This window comes from Trachymyrmex cornetzi, unplaced genomic scaffold (genome assembly GCF_001594075.2).
Source record: "Trachymyrmex cornetzi isolate Tcor2-1 unplaced genomic scaffold, Tcor1.1 scaffold67, whole genome shotgun sequence".
NCBI classification, from domain to species: Eukaryota; Metazoa; Arthropoda; class Insecta; order Hymenoptera; family Formicidae; genus Trachymyrmex; species Trachymyrmex cornetzi.
In genome coordinates, this window is record NW_017299992.1 from 1,992,085 (window position 1) to 2,013,346 (window position 21,262).

The 21,262-nt window shown below is 31.3% G+C and overlaps 1 protein-coding gene across 1 annotated transcript; it reads right to left on the reverse strand.

The window, feature by feature from the left end:
• Window positions 1-4,975: 4,975 nt before the first annotated feature.
• LOC108767283 (T-box transcription factor TBX3) lies at window positions 4,976-20,255 on the reverse strand. The gene is made up of 5 exons (XM_018517041.1): window positions 20,069-20,255; window positions 16,885-17,026; window positions 10,739-11,039; window positions 6,367-6,513; window positions 4,976-5,814 (listed from the first exon to the last, which is right to left on the reverse strand). Exons 1-5 carry the CDS (start codon window positions 20,169-20,171, stop codon window positions 5,188-5,190), a joined length of 1,320 nt encoding a protein of 439 aa, XP_018372543.1. The 5' UTR covers window positions 20,172-20,255; the 3' UTR covers window positions 4,976-5,187.
• Window positions 20,256-21,262: the final 1,007 nt, after the last annotated feature.

The following is a 21,262-nucleotide window of genomic DNA, read 5'->3' on the forward strand; positions in this document are numbered from 1 at the left end:
TATATTACACAATAATTTATATATGTAATATAAAATATAAAAGATATATGTATGTGTTATATATATATATTATATATATATTTATACCATATGTATTTATATGTGTAAATAATATATTATATATATATAAACATACATGAAAAATAAATATATGCAATGTCCGATAAAGATCGTAGCAACGCTTAAGGGTAAATTCTTGAGACCATTTTAAGATGAAGATTCTAATACAATGTGGTATAAAACAAAATTAATGCCAACCACATCTGACCGCGCGAATTTTAGGCGATATGGTTCGCTAACGTTAAATGCTTATAATTCAAAAACTATTATAGCCTTGACATTTTGCAGGTATTCCCTGGCGAAAATTTTTCTCATAATTTTTATACGAATTAGAACATTTTTCAGAAATACTCAGAAAAATTCGAAAAGTTTACATCTTCTCTCAGAATTTTTCATACAAGTGAAATATTCTGAAATATTCTAAAATTTCTCATCCTATAATTTAAAAAAAAAATTTTTTAATTTTTAAGATTTTATAACATTTCATCAGAAATTATACTTACAAAAAATCTTAGAAATCTTATGATATTTTATAATTAACATATATGAAAAATTCTGAGAAAAGATGTAGATTTTCTAAGAAATGTTCCAATTCGTATAAAAAATGTGAGAAAGTTATGAAATTAAATAGAAGTTCTGAAACATTATATAGGGTGGTCCACTTAAATAGACCATCTGAAATATCTCGCTTATTTTTGATGATATAAAAAAATGTTTCAAAAAAAAAATGAAAGTGGAAGGGTTTCGAGGGAGACGTATTTTGGTTGTGTTGGTTTTTTTTTTAGGTGGAGGCACCAAAAAGATATAAAGAAAAACACATAGTTGCTTATTTAAAAAATTATCCATTTTGCATACATATTTTTTAAAAACAACGGTATGTTTTCTTTACACTAACTGATTCATCTCATTATTCTGTTCATAAAAGGTACGATTATCAAAAAGTTAATAGTTTACGAGTTATTTAACATTTTATGTTAATATATATGTGGCAGAATAAAGTGTAAAATATCTCGTAAACTATTGGTTTTTTGATATTACTACTTTAATACTTTTATATGCAGAATAATTAGAGGTATCATATTGTGTAAAAAAATTATACAATTCCATTTTAAAAAGTTGAGATGACCTTCATATCTTTTTGGCGCCTCCATCTAGAAAAAAGACAACATAACCAAAATACGTCCCCTTCGAAACCATTCCACTTTCGTTTGAAACATTATTTTGTATCATCAAGAATAAGCAAAATATTCAAGATGTTCGATTTAAGTGGACCACCCTGTATAGAAATTCTGAAAAATTATATGAAAAATTCTGAGAAAAATTGTTAGAGTAAGGATTTTCATCTCAAAATAATCTTAGGAATCTACTTAGAGACGACGAATCGGCTCGAATTTTGCGGAACGTCCCGATTTTCGGCTCTCTAAAACTCTAAAGACGTCCTGAAAGAACGCAATTTGTCCTGATTTATCATATAATGTAAATTCGTTAGTATATTTAAATAATATAAAGTCCAGGATCGTCCCGATATTTTTTAAATTTTAAGATTGATCCCGGAATTGGCTGATTAAGAGTTGGTCATCTTAGTTATTACGGTCTTTACTAAATATCCGGTATATAAATATTATAGCGAATAACTGAGAAAAAGAAGAAATAAAGTGCGACGGTAGAGTAATTGTGCAATAGTCAGAAATTTCGTCTCTCTTTATTTCTTCTTCCATTTTCATCATACATTATTAAGTATAGTTACAATGAATTTGTTCTACAATAAAACGGCAAATTCTTTTTGGGAGACGTCGATTTAAAACCTTATTTTGAATAGCATTTGTAGATGTTTGACTATGTTGACACTTTATAGATAAGTACGATTGTAAAGTGTTAAACGTGACAAAAATGTCACGTGTAGTTATTGCATTTGTAGCTCCGCAAAATTTCGCATCGATATATTTGTCGTTGCAATATATTTGTAATAATACTCATGTCAAAGATTCATATCTATAAGACATATAAAAACAAACATTCGTATTTCTTAGGTGATTTTATATATAAAATCTTAAATTTAATTTCAACTTTTATACTTTATTCATATTTGTAATTGTAAAATTACAAACTCTTTAATCTTTAAATGTTTTACTTTCTAATATCTTGTCAATGTTTTATTTACACATATATTTACACTTATAAAAAGATGTTATTGTTTTGCTCACTTAAAATAAATCAATTACTTTTTAATTTTTTATTAACAAGCTGTAGGAACAGTAATGTGTAATATACTTAGCGTACGCATTTTGTCGCTAAAAACTCACATTAAATTTTTTCACTTTAAATGTGAAATCTTCAAATTGTAAAATGAGTTTCAACTCATATTATTAAAACCATTTAAGAGGAAATTATATAATATTAATACTATTTATCTATGCAACAATCTTTGGTACATAATCACGTAGAAACGTTTATGGATCTTTAAAATAGCTTAATCAGCATCCTAATTATCTTTAAGTTTCATAAAAGTTATTATATATCTATACATATATATTATAAATTTTATGAGAAATATACGATATAAAAATGATCATCATGCTTTTTTAAATTTTATACTAATTTTAAGCCATTTTAAAGATCCATAAATATTTATACATATATGTATAATATATATATTATTAATATATGTTGTACACATTATATGAATGAAGAATAAGAAGTGCAAGTAATTATGTAAATAATAAATATAACAATATGAAAATATAATGATATATATAGTGTGAATCAGACCCCAGTAACACAACAAGTCACGATACATTAAAATGACATCAAAATGATGTCATTTTGATGTTATCGTGACTTAGTTGTGTTACTTGGGGAGTACCCTAATAGCACACTTTATTCGAAGGACGTTCTAGCGAACGTTCTCAGGACATAGAGATATCCTCTGAATATTCTTTGGAACATCCCTTGGAGATCTGTGCTATTAGGGTAGTTGAACCAGTTTCTTATCCTATGAGAAAATTATCGATTATACATCTAATTATCGACTTAACGATACAGATCGGATGCATGGATATCATGGGCGACGAAACTAACTATGGCTGCTTCCCATTTGATGACACAAATCGACACAAGTCGACACAAATGTCGTTCTATCCTTCTTGATATTCAGAGAGTGACAAAGATAGAACGACACTTGTGTCGATTTGTGTCGACTGTGTCTCCTAAAAGGAAAGCAGCCTATATGATTGATATGGAGTACTGTAGGGGCGTGTCTCTGGGACTATACAATAATATTAGTAATTCGTTGTAATTTTTGTTCTTATCGCGTGAATTTAATTTGAAGGTACATATAACCTGATTATGCCATAATTTTCTAATTAATTTTCAATACAATTACATATTATCGTATTTCAAACTGTTGATATCGCAGTAAAATGTAAATTTGTTTTGTGGTGAAGAACTAGAAAACCTTGCAGGTTATGTTAAAAGACAAATTTAATATACATACATATTGTATGTATATATTAAATTCGTTTTTATAACTTTCAAGGTTTTCTAGTATACATATGTATTGTATGTTATATTACTAATCTACCTGACTTATTTTATTTTCAGAATTTACAAGATCACTAAAGGAAATTACGGCAAAAATTAAAAAACCGTCTTCAATTGCGATAGTCATCTCAGTTACATCGCAGATCAAGATCTGCACCTTCTATAAAAATCTCAAATTTTTGTAAACATACAACAGAAAGAAGTGTTTTCGAGGGACAGCGCAAAAAAAAAGACCACAATTAGAAAACCTGTGAAAAAACTTAATGAGTCAAAAGTAAGGCCTTTAACGTCAAAATTTTTGATGTTGAAATTTATACCTATCGCATATTATTAGTAATGACACTAGTGATAGTTAAATTCTGATTCCTACATCAACTTGTTCGAATAAAAAATCATTTTCTTATTTAAGACATTTACAAAGTTATCTTCGATCGACAATGAGACAAAAATGTTTAAATCATATTGCGACGTTGTACACTCATTAAGAAATTGTCGATAATTTAAATATAGAGTTCATTATTGATTTAAAAAAAAAAATTAGAATAGCTACTTTTGCCATGTAGAAAAGGTATATATGAGGATACATATTTATCCCCTCTCTCCTCTCCCTCAACCTATCCTCGAGAACTCCATACACTAAAAAATTTTATTTCGCCGCTCTTGACGGACATCGTGCGAACTGCTGGTCTGAGCGCAAAAACAAGCACATTTACGTTAAGTTGTGAAAATTTACAAGATTATATTTTTATTATACGAAACTATTAAAAATGCGCCTTTTTCTCAGTTCGCACGATGTATTCACGCATCTGATCTATATCGCTAAGTCGATAATTAAAGTTAATAATTTTCTCGTAGGATAAAAAAGTGGTTCAATTACTCTGATTTACCCTATATATATGCGTATTAGAGTGTTTCAGAAAAACAAAAGTTCTTATTAAAAATTACAAAATTTTTATAAGTAAATCGGATATTATCACTGAACTATAATACAACTGTGGAACGTGCACTGCCGTGCTAACGCATTAGTTGAAAGAGTGCGGAAAACGTGGACGTGAAAATGAAAATGGGCAATTCAGACTGGAAGTCGATTATTTTAAATGGAACATAGTATTGTTTTTGTTATATATTCATAAATAAAAAAATCATATTCCATTAAAAAAAATCGACTTCCAGTCCGAAATTTGTTCATTTTTATTTGGAACCGAAGGAAAACAAAAATATTATCATTAGAGTATTATACGCAATTTACTTATTAAAATTTTGGGATTTTAAAAATAAAAACCTCGTTTTTAAATAGGTAGTACGAGTGGTCTGGGACACCCTGCATACATATATGTATGTATATACTATGTATATATATATATGTGTGTGTGCGTGTATGTGTATTATTTTGATATTATTTATCTGTCATCTTAAATCTTCAGTCTTAATTAATTATTTGCACGTATAATATTATTCTCCATATCATAAAGCATTTGTTGCAACAAAATTACGAGATAAACAAAAACAGCGTTTGTTCGCATGCGACACAGCCATGACTGTATTCGAAGAACATGCTATATCAGGCATTATTGTGTCATTTTATCTTTATCGTTTGTTAACCGTACAATAAGGACAGAATGATATAAGAGTGTTAATAGTGCGCTCTCCAAACACATTCAATATATGATGACAATAACAATTACTGAACTGAAACTGGTGGAAATCACGAAGTGTCATATAATTTTGTATATTGTCCGTATACCATGTATTACCGTATTGATAATGCAGAGAAGGTCGATTATAGTACAATGGTGGTATCATTTGACTGTGTGGTGGTGGATTCAACCAGGGTCTATGAAGGTGCACCTCGTTTTCGGCATTCAATGCTGCTCCTGGGTCCGCGATGATCGGTTCGAACGGATTCGCGGCAATTGGCCTAACATCATTGCGTGCGTCGTTGTCCGTGTTAATTTCGATTTCGCGTCTTAGTCTTTTCGACTCCTGCGTCAAATTTTCCTCACTACTCACAAGGCTACTCCGTTCGCTTGAGACATGATTCGAATCGGAGTCGGAGAAAGAAACGCTGCCCCTCTCATCATCCGCGCGGTTGGAACCCAATTGGGACTGTTGATCGGACTGCTGATATTTGCGCTTGAATCGTGACTGTCCCGTCTCGCGAAAACCTTTTGCGAAAGGGTTATTATTGATCTTCAATTTCGTGATGTTTTCGTTCTGCAAAAAAGATCGCAAACGCTACTATTAGATACAATTGGACACAAAGAAACATATATTACGGTTAGATAGCCTACGTTTTGAAAAAGACAATTTTTAGATGTGTAAAAAAGTAATAAAATGTGTAATAATAATTGATAAAGAAAGAAAAAAAGAATAAGTATATGTATAATAATTAAGATATGTAATTAAAATATGTAACTTTTTATACATAGTCTTAATTCTTTACGATCGAATTTCTACGATTCATCTATTTCTCGCACATAACGAAGATAAAGTATTTTGTCTTTAATTCTAAAAGGCTGATTTAATATGAATCAAAAAATTTTTATTACTTAGAAGAATTTATAAAATCTCGAAAAAATTTAATCGATTATAATTGTACAGATTCAAATGCTTGAAGAATTATGTTAAGCTACTGCAACGCATTTCAGCGTTTCTTTCTCAATATATGATCACAAAAGATTAAATTATATTATACAGTTATTAAAATGTAAATGTTTCAGAAAAAAATAACGAGTTTCGCTTTTAAATTTATTTTATAATACTTACTTGATATGCTGTTACAGCAATAAATTCCGTCTCGTTGAAAATGAACGACGCGGATGGATAAGAAAAAAGCTCATTATAACTCGTCGCATTGGTGCAACGGATTATCCAGAGCTTAGGAATGTACTTGTGCATTGATGTCAATATTGCCTGTAATATCAATTTTTTTTCTTAAATTATTATAATTTTAAAAAAATAATAGATAATTAAAATAAATAATTAATATATAGATAATTAAAAAGCGATTTTCTATCATACATCGTTAAAATTAAAATCAGCAATTTTAGAAGTTCATTAAATTATTATTAAATTAATTATTGAACTATTATTGGACTATTAATAATCAATATTTTATAAGATATTTTTTTCACGTATGTTTTGTTTGAACGATGCGATTTTTCATTAATTAAAAACTATAAAAAACTGAGAATATATACGAAAGCCATGAGTCATATTATATAAATGGGTTTTACTTATTAAGAATTTTTATTTTTGAGTGTTAAATATGAAAAAAAAAATCACTGTTACACAGTATCTGCATCGCGAAAGATGATCCCGGAGGAGAGAAGGAAGAGATGCACGAAAGAAGAGAGTCTTTCTGTTAGCTGCGGATGGGGGTGGAGGGTCGGAAAGAGTGGGACGAAGCGCCGGGAATTTTATTAAATTCGTAATTAGTTTGAGGAACCGGGTAAAAGGAGCGCCGCTTTTTCGAGATAAGTTGGCGCCTCACTAAAGAGGCCGACGGTAGACACAGACGCGATTCCCGAAAACCAGACTAAGCCCTGCAACCTTCTCGGAATCACATGTCTCCGCGCCACCGAGAATCTCTCGTATGAATCAAGAGCAAAATGCATCACTTCAATACGCGATCTGGTAGTCATTACAGTCGATTTCAAGCAGAATATCTATATTTTACATAAAGTTTTATTATGTCAAAATAAGCGTAACATTAAAGACATATAACAAAAGAATAAGGGTATAATAAGTTTTACATTAAAGATCTCAACTTCATCTATTTTTCTTCTGATTGTATAATATATTTTAGATAAAAATTTTAGAAAAATATTCTATTCAGTAAGAACAGAATTCTGTTCAGTGATCTCTGCTTGCTGAAAATATTTAATAAGCATATTAATTTCTTATTTATTTTTTAAATTTTCGATAAATATAAAATGAATCCTGTTTGAAATGGGCTAAGAAGGAAAGTTACGTTAACTCTCGCGCTAAAGCAGAGATTAGTGAAAACTTTTTTGCTAAAATTCTGCAATTCAAAATCGCTTATAATAAAAAATCTTGACGGTTCTTTTTACATTCGAATGTAATCACTTTTCTAATAATTCTTCATAATCTTTTCTGATTGCCTTCATGATCTCTTCTGATTAGATGCTTTAGAGTAGATAAATCATAGAGATTAAATAGATCTTCTTAAATCAGATCTGATCTCGCTTGTTTCCTAGTTGAAGGGAAAGTGACGAAATTGATAAACGCGTAACAATGCGAATGATCTCTTGTTTGTCGCCGCTGTCTAGCCGCGGACCTTTATGGATTACCGTGACGCTTTTCATGCATGAATCAGCACTAATGGACAATAACGAGGGGCAAAAGTGCCGCCGTGCTCTTGCTCCCTGTGCGGATCCTTTTTGCCATCGACAAAGGCAGAAGAGAATTGTAAAACGGCGTTCTTAACACCAACGGCGATGGCGGCAGCTAGGAACTCCGTCGGCTCGTAAACAAACTCACTCTCGTTCAGCCCCAGCAGGGAAGGGAGGTATATCGTCTTGAGTAGCTTAAGTCTCACCCAGAAAATGCATCGCCGATCTTTTTTTTCTCAAAAGTTTCTTTAATCCTCGATCACAAGATGCTTTCGCTTTCGTGCGAATTTCGTGAGAGAATAGCCAGAATATCCATAAAAATATTAGAAGTCTTCGAAAATATTCTTGTGTATACCAAATCAATACGTATAGCTATATATTTTTTAATGATAAATTAAAGTTTATTGAGCGAGGAGAGAGAGAGAGAGAGAAAGTCATCACTTTTTTAATGTTAGGAAAAACTAATTGTAAGTGTGTTCTTATATCACAATTATCCCATAAGAGACATAGACTACTGTATCACTTTTCTGTCTATTACCTAGTTATTATTGTTATTAATACTTATTATCTAAAGATGTACATATAGAAAATAGAAAAAAATAGAGAGAAGGAAAAAATAAAAAGGAAACAGGAAATATTGTAGCGCCTTATGAGTAACTATTACTGCCCATTTCCATCAATGTGTAGATTAACTTTAATCGACATTGGTGGAAACGCATAATTGAGTTAATGCTTAAAAAAAAAACGAATCGAAATTGAATTGGATAAACGAGCTAACGATATTTCTCCATGCAATACAAATGGGAAAAGAAACGTAACACGAAACCAGAACAGCGGAGATGGGAGTGGAGATTTTTAAAAACATTTTAAAGCTGTCAAAACATAGAAGAACCAGATAAATGAGCGACGGTCACTAAATTTTTCTCCTTCTATTTCCTCCAAGGGATTGTCTTATCCTTCGTTGTAATACGTATTTCTCTATTATCTTTCGTATACCGTTTTACGAGATGTTATAATTGTGTAGCGATAATATACTAACTAAATTATCTGTGTTACAAAATATATACCTAATGTTTATTTAAAAAGTAAAAAAAGTTATTTGTTAATTAAAAAATGTATATATTTTATATATATGTATATATGTATTACATATGTATATTTTCTTTTTATTAACAAATAATTTATTTTATCTTTTGTTCTTTTATATATACTGTTATATATAAAATCCAAACTTATAATTAGACATATGTTTTCGTATTTATTTTCAAACTTAGTATACACAGGATGATTCAACAAAAACTATTATCTGAAATAACTCTTACTTATTGATTTTATCAAAAAAAAGTTTTATGAAATACATTGCATTTGATAGGACCCTTCGAATGGATGCATTAAATCTTTTTATGTCTTAAATTTTCTGACATACCAAAATAATCTTTGTTTTTTTTTTTAAGTAGAACAGCATCCTTTTTTTAAATAGGCGTGTAACCTATTTCGTGGCGAGTTTATCAATCTTAGTTTAATATTTTTCAAGGCCAATTATGATTGTTTAAAATCTTTTATTTTTTTATTAATAAATTTTAAAATAATTTGAAAAATGTTCCACTCGCCACCAGAGTATAAGTGCGATAACACAATGATGCTCCTTCTCAAAATGTGACCTTTGAGTTTGAGAAACATTTTTGTCAATATACTTTATCCTTTATAAAATCCTCATATAAAAAGAAAATAGTCTACAGACGTCAAATCCAGAAGTCTTGGTGAGAAAGATAGGATGTCTTACTTTTTCCTATTCAACGACCACAAAACACGTTGAGTGTTTTTCAAACTCGGCGGTCATTCTAAGGAGGAGTTTTATTATCCCGCAAACACATTAGAGTAGCAAACCGTCTTAAAGAATCGATCAATCATAGTCAATTATTTTTCTCACATTCGGCTATGATTGATGAATTTCTTCATTGGGGTTATGCTGGAATCTCCATACTTTGGCGGTGGATGAAATGTCTTGTAAAAGATTTGAAGGTTTGAAGAGGCGTTTTTTCGTCATCCAACCAGAAGCTACAACAACTAAGGCTATCTTCGTCTTCAGGGATCAGAAAACGAAGATAGCCTTAGTTGTGGTAGCTTCTGATTGGATAACGAAAAAACGCCCAAGGTTTTATTGATAAAAAAATAAGACTTCAAACGATTGTAAATGACCTTGAATGATCTCGAAAGATCAACATTTTAAGTGAATAAATTTGTCTCGAAACAGACTATATGTTTAATTAAAAAACGATTTAAAAAAAGATTTAAAAAGACAAAGATTACCTTGATATATTAAAAGAATTAAAGACAAAAAATCTAAATGCATCCATTCGACGAATCCCATCAAACAATGTATTTCATATAAAACATTATTTTTAATAAAATTAATAAATAACCATCGTTACTTCAAATGGTAGCTTTTATTGAACTGCATATTGCATACTAATTACAATAAATACAATAACTTATGGGTCAATTCTAAACACAATCGTAAGACTCGTAACGTGTTCTCGCAAAAGTTGTAAGAACTTATGACTAATATTCTAATTTTATGCGCATCGCAAGACGTACGATTATTCGTAAATATCTACGATTTCTTGTAAATTTTATTAGTAAGTTCTAGTAAGAAGCTGTCTGTAAAAATATTGTATAAAGATACAAGCACTTAAAAATTTTTACAAGTCTTACAAGAGTATATTACGAGCCTTACGATTCTACTTAGAATTTAGGCATTAGTCGGCGTATATTATACTCACGTTACTCTTATCATTGACGTTGTTTGTAAGTTTTAATTTGATAAAATTGATCGAATTTTCCATCCAGTGCTCGCCAGTCGCGGGACTGTCGGGATGCTGATAAAGCCTACGGTTTAAGGGATGCTGCGGATCTGCCGGTCCCGCGATGCTCCAGCCACCTACATTGCCATTCTTATTCCCGTTCTCGTGTCCGCAGTACTTGTGCCGTTGATTGGAGGCTGGTGCTATCTCCAAGAAGACATGATAAATTTCACGCTTTTGCAAACCGTTTATGTTTATTTGAACGAACGGGAACATACGTCTGTAAAAGATAAAAGAAATGTCCTATAAATAATTTGTTGGATGACAATAATATTGAGTCAATTGAATGAGCTGCAAATTTCAAATTTTTCCTAAACCACAAAAGAAGACAATATTTTTCTTTAGCTACGAAATGCGTTCGAAATGAAAATCGACCGCTGTCTGTGGAATTATTGCAAATCAGCCCCTAAAACACAGCACTACAATCACTAGACCCGCACCGTAATTTAATCCCTGCAGTTTTTCTTCCCCTCCCACAATACGAAAATAAAGAAAAGAACAGCTGAAAATTACCAGCTATTATGAACTATATAATGTCACGAATTAGTGATCATTTCCCTGGTTGAAGTTAATAAGATATTTCTGCTTTCTTAAAAAAAGAAATGAGCTTCACTGACCTTATTTTAAAGTAGATGAATAAATTTATGGCTTTTCTAATCAGAATTCAATATAATGTTAACCTTTGTTTATAAAAAATTTCAAAATATATTACAGAGAAGCCATTTTTAATGCATAAAATTTACAGGATTCAAAAATCTGTAAGAAACACTGTGCCAGGTTAAAAATAATTTTTAGCTATAAACTAGTGTTATCAATGACATAAAGTGTTGGAAATGACGCATAGCCATTTTGTAGATAACTTTTAACTCTGAGACCTTTGACGCTATTGAAGAAAAGGTCTCATTTCGTGCAGGTAGTATTCGCACTCTCTCGAAGAACAAAGGCCTTCGTAGGTTTCGTTAGTCATTAACGTGCCGGCGACGAGTGGGCGGCGCCGAGAGGACGACGCGTTAAATCTGCTTCTGTTACTACGCAGGGTTTCCATACTCTCACCCTCGTCAACTAGTTTTTCCGGCTGCGCAAATATTTCTACGGAGTCGCAGTCCCGTTTGCTTGTCTAATTGTGGTTTTCCTCTACGGCACATTTAGCATTTGCCTTCGTATCAAGTCGGCAGACTGACAAAGGCCTTTACATGCCTAGTCTCCGCCCGGTTTTGTCATTGTCAATACATTAGCAGGTATAAAAATGGCAAGCTTCGAGACTTTTCTTTAAAAGATGGTGAGTCCAGGATGAAAAATTAATATTAATCCCTTTTCAATGTAGCAAAAAATTTCTGTATGTCGTTATAAATTCAAACATAGCAAACATATTATTCTTCTTCATTCTCTTGAAATGCACCGTTATAAGAGATTCGTTTTCTGTTGACTATTATTGTGACGTGATTCAAAATCTCATCTTTTACGTTAAATAATTCTTTTCTCTCTCTTCTTCTTCTTCTTCTTCTTATTATTATTATTATTATTATTATTATTATTATTCAAGATTTGGTCGCAATAATATAATCGCGGTTGAATGAAAAGAATGATAGATAAAAGAATAATAAATAAGCCAATTTTTGTCTAAAAAGCGTAAAAAATAAAATACATGTAATCTTATAGTTTTTAAATTGTTGAATACGATTGTAATTTTATTTGTCTAAAGCCGTGAAAAAATTTTACTTATAGAAATACCGAGCGGTCATTATTGACTTTATTTCTACTTATTAATTAGATTAATAGATTTATATTTCTTGTGTAAGAGATAAAATTCTGAAATTTTTTTTTATAATTTATATTCTGATAAAATATTTAATTTTCTATCACTCTATTTATTTTCATAATAATTTGTTTGAGTCCTTTTAGTGAATAAAAAATGTTGATACCCCTGTGAAACTGGCTTTTTTAAAATTTGAAAAAAATAAGTAAAGTTCTGGTTGTCCTCCGAAGAGTTCTAGAATTCTTTATCAATTTTAAAAACAGCCGTTAAAGTGAAAACACCATTTTGATCAGGTCGTTCATCGTTCGTATGACTCAGAATGACTCTAGTATCACTGGGACGTGAATATCGGGTGCTCGTGCGACAGACGCATCTGGTTTAAGGAGTTTCTTGCGATTACGCAGCAATGAGATAACGTCTGTAATGGTGTGATATAACGCCGTGTCTCGGTGGCACGAGCCCTGGCCCGCGTTTTATTCCGCCGATTGCAGAGCCACTCGTGGACTATTCGTATCTCGTATGAGAAACACATGCGTCTGTTTGACATACCTTCGGTATGTATCCCCTATGTGATAAAAACAATAAATACATCTACGTACATACATACGTATATCTTCAAGGTAAGTCTGACGAAAGTTTGGCTCGACCAAAATCGTGATGTACTTCCATTTCTCGATTTTTCATATTTCATTAAATTTATTATTTATCACTTTTTTAAACATATTTCAAGTTTGAATCCATACTATTTTTTAAAGATTACTTGTATTTTTTCTTTAATGAACAATCAATAATTTTTAATGTTTCTTTAATTGATGATAATTAAAAATAATTTCCTAAAAAAGAAAGAAAGACATAAAAGATATTATTCTTTTCTTAACTCATATAAGAAAGATTTCTGAAAGAGATATAAAAATAACAGAGGTTTTCATGTCACTTATAAGAAAACTTTTATTTTTTTTCTAAACAATCCACAATTCTTAATGTTTCTTTAATTTATGATAATTTTAAATTCTTTTAGAAGAAAGATAAACTGCGTTTCTTAAAAAAATATTTTTGAAAAAGATTCAAGGATTATAAATTTTTTATAATATTTTTAAAGAAATCTTTTATTTTTTCTTCAATGAACAACGAACAATTTTTATAACATTTTTTTTAGTTTATGACAATTTAAAATAATTTCCTGGAAGAAAAAGAGACTGTTTTTGTCAACTGAAAAATATTTCTGAGAAAGGTTTAAGAAATACACGCGCACAATAGGATAGTTTTCTTAAAAGTCGAAACACAAAGAAATTCCCCGGAGGAAATCCATTGTCAGAAATATATCATTTATTTTCAATGGATTTTCTTTAATCAGTTTTTCACACAGTCAAAAAAGACCTACCTGTCAATTGCCACTTTTGTTACACATTTTTCAATTCTACTTTATTATCGTATTCATTGTTAAGATGACCAAGGGTGTAACACAGAAGTTAAAATGGTACTTAAAAAGGAAAGAAGTTAATATATGTATATTCCAAAGCGCGGAAGCTGTGGATGCGAACAAATATCGTGCTGTAGAATACAAAATGTGTGATTATGAAATTCGCAAGATCTAGGGCGAGAGAGGAAGAGAAAAGAAGCACGTGGTGGGCACGTGGTGAACTGTACAAATAGCAACGCCGGAAGAGACACGTACGAAGAGACCGACACCTTCGTCGCGACGCTATTGTTGCGGCTAGACCGCCCTGGTGAAGATAAACATGTGTCTCAACGTTTTTTTCATCATCCGCTTGTGATCAGCTCGTTAAAATCACGATCGATGGTCACCCTGCGTCGACCAGCAGAGACTTTAGGTGGTCCAAAGTCACGTAATGAGATATTCACGTATAAGCTTACAAAAGTAGACTGTCTTCCGCAAAAGAAACGCCAGAAAATGCGATTTTTTAGAAAATGCGATTCCCCGAAATAACACGCAACGATCATTTTTATTGCGAACAGATGTACAAGAAAATACAAAAAAATCGCGTAAGTTTACAAAAATATTACAAAAATAAAATACAAAAAAAATTAAAAAACACTCTGTATTAATAAATTGTATATGCTGAAATATTATAAACTAAATAAACTATATAATGTAAATGATTCCTAAGTGTAAAAAAAAACATCAACTTCGCATATTGTAAAATTCGTTAGTGTCGATGATCTTTTTATTGTATTTAATATTATAATTTTATTATATTATAATAGAAGAAATTTATACAATATATTTTTCTAAAAAAATCTATTCCTAAGATATGACTTATAGAAATATATAATTCGAAAAACATTCAATATTATTTACTACATCGCGCATCGTGCCATGTGTCTAAGGAAGAGACCTTCCTTCCTTCCTTCCGTCCTTCCGGTTTTCACGCCCACGCGATACCGATATAACATGAAAGCATGGTGCGTGATATCACGCCCGTTCGCATTATCTTTTTAAAACCACGCAAAATTCTACGTACGTTTTATCACGACTATTTACCGCCCCGAGTCCCCAGTCTGAGAAGAAATTGTTCGATAGTTTCCGACGAGGCATTCCGAAAACTTCTGTCAATAAGAAAATGGAATGTTACAAAGCGACGTCTTTCTGACTAATATTATAATACATTAAAATGACGACGTTAAAAAACGAAAAATACATTTCTAACTGTTATATTATCGCGCCTATTGACGAATTATAAAGGCATGTCGTATGGTGGTGTTCAACGAACACCTTCTGCGAAACTAATCACATTGTCGTCACTTCGGAACGCCCAGTCTATGCTCGTCTGTCTAGTTAAGTAAACGATGCTATCGCATACGTCGCGCCGTTAAGAAAATTACAGAAATATGCGTCGGACTAAATTTCGAAAGCGACGGAAAGGAGAAGATTGATAATTGCGACTAAATATCCACGATATCAATCCCTTAGAACGAATCCCGTTAGAACAATGATTTTGGAACATTGTAACGTGCAGAAAAAACATGTTGCCAAATCATTCCCGACGAGATTTAATAATTTGAAAAAGAACATTGTAACGTTTCTATAAGAGAGAGAGAGAGAATGTAAGTAAATCGATCAATCGTAATCAAGCAGTAAAGCAATAATGTAAACAGTTGCAAATAAAAAGTGTTGATTTATTCAAGAATCAAACTTAATTTGAAATATTGTAAAAATTTTATATTTTTTACGACTATTAATAAATTTATCTTTTTAATCTTAAGTTAAATATTATACTAATAGTTTACTTTGTTTAGCTTTTTTAATAGATTAATCAATTATTACAAAAAAATAATTATATTAATTTATCTTCCAATGTGCGAAATTTAATGTATATCAGAATACCTGCGTCAAATGCTATATTATAATGGAAAATGATTCAACAGCTCGTTAAAACGATTAATGGTTTCCATACATTTCAGGTAAAAAAAACTTTAAGTAGACAGGTATAGTATAGAGACTATAGTATAGAATGGTGAGCTCGATGACTGTGTAAAAATGTAAATTCTTGCGTAAAAATTTTCAAAAAGAAAATAACTTTCTTGAAAGGTATATAACGAATGTCTTTTTCCAATCTCAAGATCTGGTATTCTATAGAAGTTTTATCCGGAAAGAATTTTAGACCGTACTCCCTCGTGGCCACCGCACTACCGCAAATCGGCGATAAGGGATAGTGCTCTCGTATTATGTTTTTTTTTTTTTGCAGAATCCATTATTTCGTAAGGGTATCGTACCGATGGCTTCGAGAGCGCCGGCGTGGCGCCTGACTGAGTCTCCGGTTGCAGACAGTGGGGGAGTGGTCGGCATCTCTTCGGTGCACCTCTCACGGGCGCCGAGAGAAGAAGAGGTCTCAAGGAAAGTATCTCCTTTTGCTTGTCTCCAAGTGAGGACACGGGCGCCACGACCCCATGCCACTCAGACGCGTCATGTAAACGCACGCGGCAACGTGAATAATTATTATTATGATTGAATCTTCCAATTACGATTTTATTGACGATTTATCCAGATCTCTATTATATTTAATTTCGAGTTTTCTTTGTTTTACCCCCCGTGGATTGAAGGAACAAGAACTTGAGAGATTGTTATGATTTCGCGCCGCGATAGATTTGCCATCGAGTTATTTTACCGTTTGATTTAATTTGCGACATTTAAGTTGGAACTATTTTTTAATTATTATCTTATTTATTTTTAACGAAGAACTTACAAATAATATAAAAAATATATATAAGAAATAGTATAAAAAATAGTATAATTTTGACATTATATCTGCTTTGAAAAAGAAAGAAATAGCAACAAAATGAGACTCACCGACCACACTTCGTTATTATCATTTCTGTGTTGTACTTATAAAATTGTTGCCAAAGACTCCGATTAGCTAATTCCGCAGTGACACCGTGTAACAATGGAGGGTTTGGTTGGCATAACCATCCGTTTGAACTCATCCTCTTATCTGCAAATTAACAGCATGATCAATTAATCAATTAATAAAAAAAAAAAGAATGTACAAAATGCATGTGGTTGAAGTTTGGACCTGTAAACTTATTCTGTAACTTCCTAACGATAATGTCGTTATCGTCATGAAGCGACAATTTTCAGTTGCGCTAACGATGGTACAACGAAAAAGCTATTCTGTAACTCAGGATAGCGATGCGATGTCGGTGCAAGATACGATACTGACGTCGTTATCGAAAGGACTATATTCAAATTGATATAACTCCATCGCTGTAGTATTGAACCAATCAAATCTCTTCCTTCATGTATATACATTTCTCGATAAGTTTAGGAAAGTTAAAATGTCTTCGATAGATCCATGATGATTATGGTTAGAGGTTAAAGGTAGTAAATTTGATTTGAAATTGATCCGTTGATTGTTACTGATTGATATTATCTGTGATTCACGCAGTCGTCTCGTGTTAGATACATAATTAAAATATATAAATACGATGTCACAGTAAGAAAGTACATATAAAATAATTTATAAATAATTCAAAAAGATAATATAAAATGACAAAGCACTATGAATAAATCAATCACAATATAAGAAAGAAGCATAACTAGTTATTGTTGGGATCAATGTTTATAAAATTCTTATATAAAATAATAACAAAATACACAAATTGACACGCCATCGAAACGTAAGGAACAAAATTTAATCATATATTGTATAACGACGCTAATTATTAGATGCTACTTTCAATGTTATGTTTAATATGTAATTTAACTGTAATTTTAAATACTGAGGATGACCTAATTTAAAGGACGAAATGTTTTGTTATTATTCTATGTGATAAAAATTTTATAAAGATTGATTGCAACAATAAGTAGCGTTGGTTCTTTCTTATAAAATTAAAAAAAGAAAATAGCTATGTAAAATCAATTTTTAATAATTTATTTTACATAGCTATTTGGGCAAAATGTGGTAGCACAGAGAAATATATATGTATATTATAATTTTAAAAAATATCTACTATTAATAATATAACAAAAATATATGTATAAATGTATTATAGATAATATAATAAAATAAAATAAAAACATTTTCTTAATTTCTCCTAATCAATAAGTCATGTAAGCACACTTGGTGTGTAATTCAAGCTAAAAATCTTCAAATAAAGAACGTTTTCTAATAATAAGAAACACAGCGAGTTTTTTACTTATTACAAAATGACACAGTGTGACACAATGAATAATTACATTCTTGTTCGGTGTAATGTTAAATAAAGGTGAAATGATCACTGTGTCATTTGTTGAAAAGCTCCCGCAGTCCAAGTCTAATATTTCATGTGTCGTACGACAAAGATTTCGAGCTTATTGACTGGCTGCAAGACAGAAAAATCCAAGAATCTCTCTATTCTAAGCTTGAAAAGCTTGTCGTATGACAAAAATAGATAAATGTAATATTAGTCTAACACAATAAATCATTTTATCCATGTGTGTTTAACAAACAATAAGAATATATATAATGATTTATTGTTATTTGTGTGATGTTCAAATATTTTTGCTGGAAAATGCCCAGAAGAAGGAAAGAAAGGAGAACGTGACAATAATATACTGCAAATATTAAGACTGAGAGAATTTAATATAATGATGACTGCTCGCCACTATCTTACGCGATACGAATTGCCAATAGCGCGTAGGCAACATTTCTTCTGAAAAGACGACGCTGTCTAACAATGAGGGTGAATAGGAAAAAATTAGCGTGGGTGAGGTAACATAAATAGCGCAGCAGCAGGGGCTACCCTTTACAGCATCATCGTCGACCGCACTTGTAGCATTATGTATGGAAACGATTATCCCAACACCCATAAACCGCAGTAAAAAGCCATTCATAGTAGGTAGATAACGATTATTTGCCTGACCGAAGGTCGGTATCCTTTCATCTTTCACGAAATAATCAAGGCGCAGTGCCCAATGTGTGTCGCATTACACGGGATATTTGGCGATCGACATCGATACAGGGTGAGCGAGAAGAACACGGTATCCTCATTATGGTGCAAATCAATTGGGAGCGACCTTTCTCTTTTAAGAACACCGCAAATGGGGATGCTAGTCTCAGATTTTCACAGGCAAAATTCTAAAATTCGCATGAGATATCAACTATCACTATAACTATATGAAAATCATTTTCTCCGTAACAGATCCCTTTCTTGAAATTCATAACTTAATCATCTTGCTTTTAAATTAAAAATAAATAAATAATAATTGCGATAAACAATAACAACTTAATTTTATGAAGAAAAAATGAAGAAAAAGTGAAAATAAAAGATTGAATTGAGTATGAGATTATAGTTGTAAATTATATCTTAGATATATTTTTACGTATTATATCAATATATTTCTAACAATTTATTGTAACTTTAAAAAATTTCTAAAAATGTATTATAACTTAATTGTCGTGTTAAGAATTTTCAGTAAAAACAATTTAATTTTTTCGATAAAATCATTCAACTGCAATTAATTTTGAAGAAAATGAAGATGAAAGACTTAATCGAATGAGAGATTATAGTTGATTGCTGATTATATCAGAGAAAAATTATATCTGTTATATACCTTTTACGATTTTATGTCACACTTAACTCACTTTTATATTTTACAATTACCTTGTATGTACATATTATTTTAGATCGGTATTATTATAAAATTAAAATTAGTTGTGAAATGTGTCATATATGTATCGTCTAAGCATGTTATTTTATTTGTCCGTTTTTTGTCGTACAATAAATTTTTCAAACCTGTTAATTGGCTATAGGACAAAGAGATTTAAGAAAAAGCTCTGTTTTAGAGTCAATTAATACACTTAAAAAATTTATCATATAACGACAAATATAATCTCTCTCTCCCCCCCCCCCCCCCCTCTCTCTCTCTCTCTCAGCCTAATTGTGTTGAAGATTCAAAATACTAAATCGCAAACACAAACCGTTAACCTTCATCGGTCTCATCACATTGTTGATTATAAGACAGACTGAAAGTTATTAAGAATATCAGTACATACCAAAGTTTCGTAGAGCGATAGATGGGTGCTGCGTCAAGATTGGCGATCCCAGCAGTTGCAGTTGTAGAGGCACTGAAGGATTGCTTATATCTTGAAGAAACATTTCCAGAGGATTGACGTTTCATCCCCTTTTCAATTGTCGATCCCCGAAAATAACGCGGAAATGCTCAGAACAAATTGTTGGAACCACGTGTACTCTTCTATACTTGTGGAACGGACTGAGGCGACTAACTCTGACTCTTGCCACGGCAGAACGAAATCAGTGCAATCCCGGTATTCAGACCCAACTCCCGAAGTCCCAACTATACATCACCGATTCGCGCTCTCGTTGGTCGAACACGGCCGCCCTCAGGCATTGTCGCACCGCCTACGCGAACTCGATTGGCTGCATCGCTATCTTAACAAGTGGAGGGAGACCGTGAAACCAGGGCGCGCCAAAAGTCGTATATGTGTGTCGCCTTTGCACATTGCTGCACATTGCTTCTCAGGCGACAAACATAACACTCAGAGAGAGAGAGAGAGAGAGAGAGAGAGAGAGAGAGAGAGAGAGGAAAAAGATAAAGACATTACAAGGTAAGAAAATATGTAATATGCATACAAGTTTCACTTTTCTAATATTTCGACACTTAGAACGGCTATTTACTTAAAAGCTTAATTTCTTACTTTCCGCTAACATTTTTTTAGAAATACATGAAAATCAATTAAAATAAATAGATCTTTAAACATATTTAGATATTTTATCTTTACAATATTTTATTTTAAATATTTTAATTCCTTTTCTAAATGTTTAATCCTTCGATGTCTCTCTCATATGACATATACATATATCTAATTTTTTCTTTTGCTTTAGATGTGTCCATGGTTTTTTTTATTATAATAAAGATAAATATAATACGTTTCTCCTTGGGGTACCATATTATATTCCTTAGGTCTGTTTGATTGAAAAAAGAATTTGTTATATGTTTTTATGCAATATTTTTATATAAAACTCAACATGTTGTATACGTGACAAAATGTATAACGTGGCGAAGAATTAATATATGGATATTATTTATAATAAGTATAGATGAATATTATTTATATCAAGAAAAAATTTTGAATTTTCTTGAAAACAAAGGACTCGCTCAAACTTGATTTGTAACAATAACATATATATAACATATATAAAACTATATCTTTATAAATATATATAAA

What these genes read in the sequence shown, in the direction of transcription:
- LOC108767283 (XM_018517041.1), bottom strand. Translation starts at nt 20,171, where the DNA reads ATGTTTCTTCAAGATATAAGCAATCCTTCAGTGCCTCTACAACTGCAA. An exon ending in ATAATAACGAAGTGTGGTCG is followed by an intron (nt 11,040 to 16,884) that starts GTGAGTCTCATT and finishes TATCTTTTACAG; the next exon opens with ACGTATGTTCCCGTTCGTTC. An exon ending in ACGTCAATGATAAGAGTAAC is followed by an intron (nt 6,514 to 10,738) that starts GTGAGTATAATA and finishes TTGATATTACAG; the next exon opens with GCAATATTGACATCAATGCA.